This window comes from Vanessa tameamea, chromosome 13 (assembly GCF_037043105.1).
Source record: "Vanessa tameamea isolate UH-Manoa-2023 chromosome 13, ilVanTame1 primary haplotype, whole genome shotgun sequence".
Lineage (NCBI taxonomy): Eukaryota > Metazoa > Arthropoda > Insecta > Lepidoptera > Nymphalidae > Vanessa > Vanessa tameamea.
The window spans coordinates 8,506,982-8,517,622 of NC_087321.1; the positions used below are offsets into that span (position 1 = coordinate 8,506,982).

The window sequence follows — 10,641 nt, forward strand, 5'->3', positions numbered from 1 at the left end:
GGATGGTCAATTAATTTTCAACTACTATAAATTGGGGACGAAAGTGATTTCAATTAGTGCCATTGCCTTAACTAAAATGTCGATGGTTTGCGGTCGAATTAAAGCGTAACCGCTGCTGAATTCTGCAATTGTTTAAGAACAGTTATTGTGAAATAATAAATCAAATAAAGATAAATTTGTGTAATCGTGTCATTGTTCGATACAATTATGTTTAATAGAATTACTTTATATTCAGTTTTCTATTGATTATTTTTTATTTCACTAACCTTCAGCTTCTGAAAGGCTGATCAAATCATATTAAATGATTTGACTTTAATCTGCATGATCATTAGTCGGCGGCAGACGATGACGTTATGGGCGGCCGATGAGCATTCAATATGTAGTAGTCACATTAGTTAACCTGACTTCATAAGTTTACTCATAATTTCAGAAAATAGTTGTATCTGTTGTAGTAGCTATGCAAATTATTATATCTGTTTTAATTAAAAAATACATTTTGTCTTGCATGAAAAAGCCATTATAAGTTGTCTTTCAAAGAGTGACCCGATATAGTTAACAATGCAAAACAGTCTGATACAAAGCATACATGATTACTAGAGAATAAACTTTAAATTCCACGTAATAAGGGCTACAGGTACTATAATTGTCCAGTAAGACAAAGTGTGCACTTGAAGCTAACGATCCAGACGAACCTTTGTTTGCAGCACGGTAAATGTCACTAGCATGGATGATGCACAGGCAGGAAACCTGTCGTGTCCGCGGATAGGTCTCGTCTGTATGAGAATAACATGCGCAAGGACAGTGAAGCATGGTAAGCTTTTTAATCTTGTTCGTATTTGAAATATATAAAAAGTAACGATATTGTCGTATAAAACATACCGACGACAAGACTCCATTCAATTCTGAAAAGATTCTAACGAAATTGGAATCTTTAACGAGGATATTACCCACGCTGCGTACTAAATAAATATAAATGAAAAACCAGCATGCTCAGACTTCAGACATGATTTGAACATTGATGTAGCTATCTTCTCTAAATATCTACATAATATCATGTCACGTGATAAATGCAAAATTCTCTCATAGTACGAAATACTTTAATATTAGCGTCGAACAATTTTTTTTTTCGTTGGCGTGTATTTACCTACTAGTTAAGGGCAAAATATTCTGCCAGAAGTTAATATGAATATTAAATTAAGACCATTGAAAAGCACTGACATTTGTTAATTATAATAAGACTGTTTAGCAAATATATAGATATGCTTTCATTTGATGTCGCGATTTCTTATTGTTACTACTTGTTACTGTTCTAGTTATATCATAACTAATATTACAGTTAAGTGCGGTGGTTAGTTTTGTTTCTTACACCATTATGTCTTAACTATTCAATCGTTCATCATAAAATTCTACATACACGTGGTCAGAACAAATACACCTGATTAGCACTTTCACACGTGGGAGAAGCTGTAGGCGGAATCTAATTTTAAGTGAAGCACAAGGAAAATGAATTAAAGGAACGAAAACAAATGCCAGCGACCGAGATATTAATATAACAAAGTTGCCCAAAGGGTTAATCAACAAAAAATGATCAGTGGCTATCAGGACGTAATAGTCCGTTGTAAGCCCATTTAAACCTCCTATATTTATACCACCATCTGATCCAATAACATAAGCATCCCTGTGGCCCCCTGTGTTCCATTCGATTAGTATTGAACATGCCGAAGAGGTTATGTTAAACCCATTAATATATTTCCCATTTCAATGAATTTATAAATTTTAAATTTTATGTGGTTTTCGATTTCATAAAGGTTGATTGCAAGTAAATATTTACCGCTATATATTTTTAGAGATAATATGGATAGAATAGACATCATGAGTTTATTTAATTTGTATGTTTTAAAACTGTGTAACACGTCGGACGAAAATGCAAAAAAGGTTTGATTGCGCCATGGAGGGCTGTTAAATCTGTTAGTAGGGCGTGAAAATTAAGCCATTTCGTTTAATCGCCAAGTTGTTTCTTTATTTAAATACCAAGTTTATTTATTAAATTTCTCGCGTGTTCATTCTACTACCTTTACTAAACGGGTAAACAAATTACTCTCGCTGGATTATTTTCCCAGCAAGGTTCAGTCATAGTTGGTTAAACTTTTAAATCACTTAAATTGCTCATCTCCTTTACTTTTACATATCAGATATTGTCATTTGCCTTTTCATGAGTATATACAGATGATTTTATCATTGCTCTTTCAAATAGTGATGTACACTATGTTGACTTGAATGCATTCGATAATATTCATCCTACTGGTATGACTAATTTATGTCGGAACAGTGGAGTGATAATTTTTTGGTGGTTTAGTTTGTTATATATTCCCATTAAAATTTTGTGATCAATTAAGTTTATTTATTGCTGAATTCTATTTTATTTTGTTGGCCTATTCTATAAATGCTTTATTAACTCCAAAATTAACTCCAATGAAAATATAATACTGTTTGTTCGATACTCCTTGATTTAGTAGAGATTTGTAGAAGCCCGTCTATGTAGGTACCACCCACTCATCATATATTCTACCGCCAAGTAGTATTACTTAGTATTGTTGTGTTCCGGTTTGAAGGGTAAGTGAGCTGCAGGCACAAGGGACACAATCTCAGTTCCTAAGATTGGTAGCGCTTTGGTTAAGAAATGATTATAATTTCATACGGCGCCAATGTCTATGGGCAGAAGTGACCACTATACATAATTTAGTGCATTTGCTCGTGCGCCTACCAATGGCATAAAAAGGTAATTTAGAAAACAATCAACGTTTCTTGTAAGCGTGCGTCTCTAATACTGAATTATTCTCTTGTCATAGTTGATATTGATAAAGTAAAACGCTTGGTTTTTAATACAAATTTTAATTTAATATAAATTTACTTCTATATAGCATGTAAATATGTATACATAATTATATGAAAAAAAAAACGCGAATTCCATAGATTTAATGGAAATGTCAGTACACGTGACTTTTTTATTGTAGACGAATTTGCATCTGTTATATTTATCGGATACGTGATTTAATGTAAGAATAATGGAAACTAAATAATAAATGTTTTTTTATAACTAAATAGTTCTATAATTTTTAGTACTTATAAATGTCAATCAAAGCACCACACACGACTTTTATATGCAATCTACAATCAAAACACTCATATAGCAGCAATGGAATAACGCAACGCGATGGTCTATTTATCATTCATACAACTACATAAGTTTAGAACAAACTCGACCTACTTGTACAGGAAGCTGCTAACCATCGCCATCGTAACGTGTTTAAACTGTAATTAAATTTAGTTTAACTTTGATTTAATTTATTTTGTTTTTGTAACGGTACATCACAAATTGCATATTACAGAAACGTAATAATGGATTACTTTTAAAAAATTGTGATTGGATTGAAAATTGTTTTATTTCGAAATTAATTCATCAAGCGTATCAAGCAATAAATTATTCTAATTTAATGGACTCGAAAAATTGAGCATTATTATTCTTATGATATTATCCTTCTAATTACAGCTGTAACACGACAATAGCTCTGGGGTCAGGATCGAACTAGGGACTTACATCGCTAGGCGGCCTGTAAACAATTGAGCTTTGAGACTTTAATATAACAATGTTTAGGTAAACATATTAGTTTTAACTTTTTATAATTAATAACGATTCATAGATAAATTTAATCGATCTTTTTAGAATGCGTATGCACTAATATATAAAAGTTTTACCAATTGTTATAAGTATTAGTATTCTAATAATTAATTTGAAACCTGTTATTCAAATATACATATATTCATTGTTGCATGTACGACACCAGATGTTTTATGGACAGATGTTTTCTTACACATTAATAAATTGTATTCGCTTTCAATACAAAACTTTAAATTATTACCGAGGAAGTTAAAAAATAAAGGTAATAGATATACTAAGTACGTATCAAAAACGAAATAGATGACAATTTATCACTTCCGTTTTAAATTCGCCGGATTTTTCATTTCTAGCTGTCCCCGTAATAAATGGACGTGTCTTCCCGGCCATGGAGTTTTAGAGGACGATGGAACCTCCCACTCGTCACTTAGCCCATTTATCTCGCGAGCGGTCCATCCGTCTGTCACTGTCAGTAATCTAATACGACACGCTAGCTTTTTGTCCCCATAATAGTGGCACTCAGAAATACGCCTTAAAATGGCCGTTAATCCGTCAATATAAAGAAGCCTTTTTAAAGGATAGGTTCAACATTCCTGAGATAAAAGGACATTGAATGTAAACGGGAATTCAGTCGCTTATTTATACCCGAATATAGCCAGAATTAGTGTTCGAGTCGTGCATCTAAAAAACACATTATTAAAACATAGCCGCCTAATAACTCTAATGCAGTTTAATTAGAGCAGCATAGTCGAATAAGCTCCCACTGTTCTCCTTCAGAGGAGGTTTTGCCCAGTGGTAGCACATTGGTTGCTGCTGCTAACTTTTACGTTAGATATTTATTTTTAATTTATGTTTTTGGCAAAGTGAGGCTGATCACTTCGCTGCAGTATTTTTAGTATTTATTCTAAAATAAAAAAAATAGTATAATCGATCGAGATGTTAGAAACCAGTAGCTGAACTTATATATTTAATATTTGTATTGTTAAAAAGGCAGATAAAGTAATTCCTGTTTAGGATGTTTATTCTATTTCCTAAACATATTTATCATCCGCACATCGTCTCATCAAAAACTTCTTTTGAGAGAAACATCTGCAGTTATATCAATAGATGTCTTCCCATTTCTTTTTGGTATAACAGATAAGGATGCAGATAAGCAGACAATGGAAGCTTAATATATGCATTCAGTTTCCGGCAAGGGCCAGACGAGACAATTCGTTCAGTCCTCAGAATACATTGTATACCACTTTGTATGCATGTCATAACCCTGCTGTTTTAACGTTTTCTATTTTTATAAAATAAAAAAGAAATTAGACTGAATTGTTTGAATTTTCATTATCTAATCCAAGAATGTACTTACCGCATTTTTCTCAATGTGTGTACTTCGTCCTGTGCGAGATCTCGCCGGCGCGGCTGCACTCGTCGCCAGTAACATGAACACGAGTCCTATCACGGCAACCACTCGCACGTGCACACCCATTGTCCTCCCGAAGGCATCCGTACACTCCTCCGTCTCCCGCACACATTTAAATTTCAAATCGGCGGCTCGCCTTGCACCACCATATCCGTCGAACCGTACCCTCTGTCTAATCGATCCTTTTCCGTATTCGTCTCCGTTCTTATGCAATCCGTACTCGATTAAGGAACACCGTGTTTCGATTTGGCATCCGTATTCACTCTTACATTTTACACTACTAACTAAATCAGTCGAATCATTTACCTCTATATCCTTGGAATGATTTTCACTCGAATTTTTTGTATCGATACGTAAATGTGATTTTTGCATTTTCGTTTTCGTGTCGTTTCCTCGTGCTATTTCTTTATTGACCCCCATATTTAGCGGTTTACTTAGTACTTATGAATTGTTAGTTTTAATCTTTTCAACTGTGCTACATTACTCCGGATTAAAACAAGGTCAATGATCATTTCAATTTGCCAGGCAGTGCCAGCGATATAGAGCTGTGCGCTCATCCAGTGCTACAGCGCAGAGCACTTTATCGACAAGTTTCCTGATACCGTGTTCCAGATTAATTTCTCTGTGGACGGGATGCTGTGTTATCAAGCAACGTGGGCGGCGTGACTGTTTGTTTTACACTTATAATATTCTTGTATGCACAAGATATCGAAGCAATTTTCTGCAACAAAAGACAACGCATGATAAATTAAATCTGATAACGAACGAAAACAAAGGTAGGCACTGTTTTCGAGTATGTTAGTTATATGACAAACCGTGGCTTACTTTCTCATAGGTTAAGTATTTAATTGAGTAATAATAAAGTTTATCTGAGTAAACAGAACAAGGCGTTCATTGAATAATAAAAATATTACGGAACAGGACAAGAAAGTTGTCCATTGATAAGATGTCTATATAAACAATGTCAGTGAGATAACGCTTGAAGGACATCCTCACATAAATCTTCATTTGTAATGTCCAACAATGATATATTTTAAATGAATGCTGGTATTGCAATAAATAATGTATTAATGATTAAGACTAATTCCACAATAATTTCCTTCTTTAATACGGAGTATTATATTATTATAAATAACAACTTAGTCAGCAGTAGCCATACAAAATATTTCTACGTTTCTTCAAGTAATTTAGAGATTTTTAAGCCATCCAACTAAACATATTTTTATGAGGCATCATTATTCTTAAAGGAATAATGTCCCTAAAAATTCGCCAGCGGCTTAATTTTTTAATTAATGCACTAAGTTTTCCTTTTTTTTCTTTTTTTTTTCACTGTTGACGTGCTTGGTGGATAGACTTTTATTATTGTATAATTTTAAAATATTTTGTATAAATTTTATTATTACTTTTATGAAAACATGTTTTATAAAGAATATAATCAGATATTTAAATTATATACGCTTTTATATTTCCAATGTTATATTTTAAATAAAAGTCATCATAACAAGAATCGATTGAAATACAAGATAACAAAATAATATAAGATAATATTCAGAAATATATTTCAATAAGACATTTTAAATTGCAATTTGCCTATGCGGTTTCCGTAACCATTAAACACGGAAAATAACAACCGGTTAAATTATTAATCAAGATCCCTTCAAAGATAATCTTAGTTAAAACCGGGATAAATTCAAGTTGACAAACCCTTGATTGGCTAAACTACTGTTAATTCTGCTTATTCTACATGCTTGCAATTCCGTCATCGTCTTGAGATACTTTTTGATATCTCACTTACATCGAAACTTATTATAGGTAGAAATTATAGGATTGAACTTGTTTATTATTCTGTTATCATTTTTAAATAATAAAAAGTGTTTCTATATGAATCATTATCATTACATAGTATAAAACAAAGTCTCTTACCGCGGCCTGTCCCTATGTATGCTTAGATCTTTAAAATTACACAACAAATTTTGATGCGATTTTTTTTAATAGATAGATTGATTCAAGAGGAAGGTTTATATGTATAATACATGCACAATATAGTGGAGAAATACTGATAAATTTAGAGGTTTCCAAAGTGATGTCATAAATAAACACATTTTTTTCGCTTACATTGCAAATTCTGACTCAACCCTACGAGATAAATCAAAATAATGTTCTACAGTTATTGTACACCTTAAAAAGTACTTCAAAAAAGTCTTATGTGGTGTATGTCTAACTCTTAGGGATAACCCACAATAACTATTTTTATCGTTCACTTTTTAAGAGAAAAAATAGCCTATTTTCGAAGCGATTTTAAGCAATACGGCATAAATCTTATAAAATTAAGTACTTTAAATATATTATGCATTTAATATAGATCAATATGGCCATTTACAGCATGTAATTGAAATGAATATTTTCGAAGATATTACAGATTTAAAACGCAGGAACAGGGACAGGTTTCTATTGTCTAACGACTGAAAAACTGTGAACGTTGTAAAAGATTCTGTAGTATATTTAGTGGTAGCGTTGCACCCGTGCGAAGCCGAGGCGGGTCGCTAGTGTATTTAAAACACAGTCTTTCTATTTATTACGGACAATAAATTCTAATAAGTTTTAAATATCCTTGTATGTGTACAAAGAAACTTTTAAAAGGATTTCTGTACATTAACATATTTTAATATAACTATTACTTCAGAAAATATAACGGTATTTACATACAGTCTAATAATCCTATCTTAAAGGAAAATTACAAGTTAGGACTGTACACAAAATCAAGTGAAATAATTCGCAAACACTACGTAGGTACTCATATATAATGAGAACAGCTCGAGTAATCGTTGGTTTTGAGGTGATAGTACTGTTACGTTGGTAATCATTCAAGTGTCATTATTCTACAATTATTTAAATTATAATAAGTGTGTTTGACTTCTATATGTAAGCAATATTGTTCTTAATGGATAATCGTATGCATTTAATTTACGAGTATATAAAAGTGTAGATATATAAAATATATATCAAAAATAATAAGCACATTGTGTACCGTTAATTTAAAAGGTTTTTAATGTAAGCCGGTTCGGACTTAAGATTCTACCGAGAAGAAACGGCCAGCAGTAGTAGCTAGTCTTCATATTTCGATGTTAAAGAACTCAAATTATAATTTGAGTTCTATTAGTAATCATATTGGGGAAAAATCAAAATTAAACATGTCAATAGTCACCACAAAAAAAGCCGTTACTCAAGTGCTCTAACACCCAATTGTGTCAATCCTCTCAATTAATTACAGTTATATTATTTTATTGGGCCTATTGATTTTTATTTGCTCAGCAGAACGTTAAGAGAATGTCATTTCCTACTTACATAAATCACAATTCAAGTAATGACGACTGTCTACGTCTAAATTGGCGCCTCTAGTCTTTTTTTTTTATTTCATGAGATTTTATGGCGTTTATTGTTATAATTTGCACGTCAACTAGAAATGGACATTAATGATTATTTGAATCTTGACATTACTGTATGTTATATTCAATATTCGCCACCCAGATTTAAGCTGCAAGGTGGAATAAGCTACTAACAATCTTCTCAAAAGGACATGAGACATAAGCCCAGCAGTGGATCATTTGCAAGCTGTTACTTTTGTTTTCATTTTACTGTATCGATGTAAATCATAAAGTAAGTACAAAGTAACAAATGTCATCATTTTGTGGCAAAAAATAGACAATATATATCAAAAACAGATTTTCATTGAAATATTTTGATGGCATCGTACATAAATTGGGTAGGATAAATTGACTTATATCCAAATACAAAATAGACAATGAAATGTAGTACCTTCCAAGTTAATTTTTTTTAATGGTTGTCTATACTTTGTATCAAATAATTCAATGTATAATCCATAAATTAGTATTTTTGTTAAAAAGTTAATGACAGAAATAACTTTTCATGAAAAAGCTATCGTAATATTTTTCTATACAAAAAGGCTTCATTTACATTTATATATTGAATCAATTTCTTTTCTTAAGTAATAAGGCTTGAGTTGTAGGATGTCTGTTTGAAATATGTCGAAATAAGCTAAAATAAATGTAGGAGTTCCAGTCGGCGGATCATGCTCGGCACAAGTTGAAAGCAAGTATGAACTAAGTGTAACTATTTATAAACTAACCCCGACTCAATTAAAGCTTCGGAACATATTGAAATAAGCATAATAATTTTTATCTATCTAAAAGATAAATTTTATGTCACATATTACAAATAAAAAATGAACAAGGTTCGTAAGAAAAGTTTACAGCACATAATAAAATAGAACACTTACGTTTTCTTAATTCGCTCTACAAATTTGCCGCAAAGAAAACCACGAAAACAAAACAACTCCCCCTATGCTCAGCGCTTCCTTTCGCTTTCATTCGACAGAGACAACAAACATCCACAACGCTACACTGAAAGCACTGCTCTACAAAACTTTTACACTGAATATTGTATTATAATTCGGTAATAAAATGTATTACCTAGTTTTCATAGAAGACAAACCGTAAGTATAAATAGGCCACACATAAAATCGTATTAAAAGTAAAGATATAAACTTTATTTCATTTGAAAATCACGGACTTATTGACGATCGCATTCAGTCGGAATATTTCGTGAGCAATAAAAGTGTCCATGAGCAAAGTGCTCGGCACGCGTTCGCCGCGACCACGCGCGAGTCGGTACTAAACTTCGAATTGTGAACTTCGGGTGAACGGAACGTTGTGCATGCGCCTTCGCTTGCGTTGTAGTGAACATGCACATGTGTGTGTGGCGCTTTGTGGGTTATTATTGTCGACACAATGAAGTGTGTACAATAAGGGGCAATTTCGTCTGATTATTTCTTTCGGTTTAGCGTTGCGCCTTTGTTTAATGCCTGAAGCTTCTGTATGGTCTTTGTGTGCAACTAAATTAGGGGGAAACTTATTTATCGGTAATTTGGTTCGAACAAATGCAATTAGCACGGCACACGGTGGAAAATAAAAACTTAGCAATATATGCATCTAGTTTTTTTGTATTCAACGAGTTCAATCGACAAACTGTCTCTAATTTTTGAGAAAGTAAACATGTTATTTATGAAAATTGAAGTGAATTTATCGAGTCCCTGGAGCAGTGTCTAGACATCAAGCAGCGTTGGAGCTTACAACTAATCTTCTCACACAGTTTTAGTAAAACTAAGTTGCATATTGTTAGACTAAATTTATATTCTCATACATATAGTTTTAAATTTGTTTCCCAATACAACACTTAGTATGTGGATATTGTATGCTCAACAAATGAATGATTTAACTTTGATTAATTACATAATGATACAATTTTTCAATACCTATAGATAAAAGTTTGAAAAACAATAAATGTATATAGTATAGTAGAGAAGTATTGTAGGACATCGTTATACGATATAGTAAAGTTTAGTTTTATAATATTCATACACAAATGAATAATCTTATTGAAGAATATTTATATTAAGTATAACAGTTTGTAATGGACATATTCTATAATAGCTTCATATAATATGATTTTTTATAGTTATAGTCGTCGTTGGACT

General features: G+C 32.2%; 2 protein-coding genes across 3 annotated transcripts in view; both read right to left on the reverse strand.

The window, feature by feature from the left end:
• Nucleotides 1-8,068, reverse strand: part of LOC113403308 (cysteine-rich with EGF-like domain protein 2) — a 175,510-nt gene extending 167,442 nt beyond the window's left edge. The window contains exon 1 of the mRNA XM_064216761.1: nucleotides 8,056-8,068. The gene's annotated coding sequence lies outside the window, so the exon portion shown is untranslated. The remainder of the gene's footprint in view (nucleotides 1-8,055) is intronic.
• LOC113403326 (matrix metalloproteinase-2-like) overlaps nucleotides 1-9,777 on the reverse strand; it is a 151,460-nt gene extending 141,683 nt beyond the window's left edge. The window contains exons 1-2 of one of the 2 annotated variants that reach the window (XM_026643832.2): nucleotides 9,578-9,777; nucleotides 5,034-5,808 (exon numbers count right to left, since the gene is read on the reverse strand). In XM_026643832.2, coding sequence (XP_026499617.2) covers nucleotides 5,034-5,507 — 474 coding nt within the window. In that variant the 5' untranslated portion in view covers nucleotides 5,508-5,808; nucleotides 9,578-9,777. Of the gene's footprint in view, nucleotides 1-5,033; nucleotides 5,809-9,384 lie in introns of both variants that reach the window. The other variant, XM_026643831.2, reaches the window with a different exon arrangement.
• Between the last annotated feature and the right edge of the window lie 864 nt (nucleotides 9,778-10,641).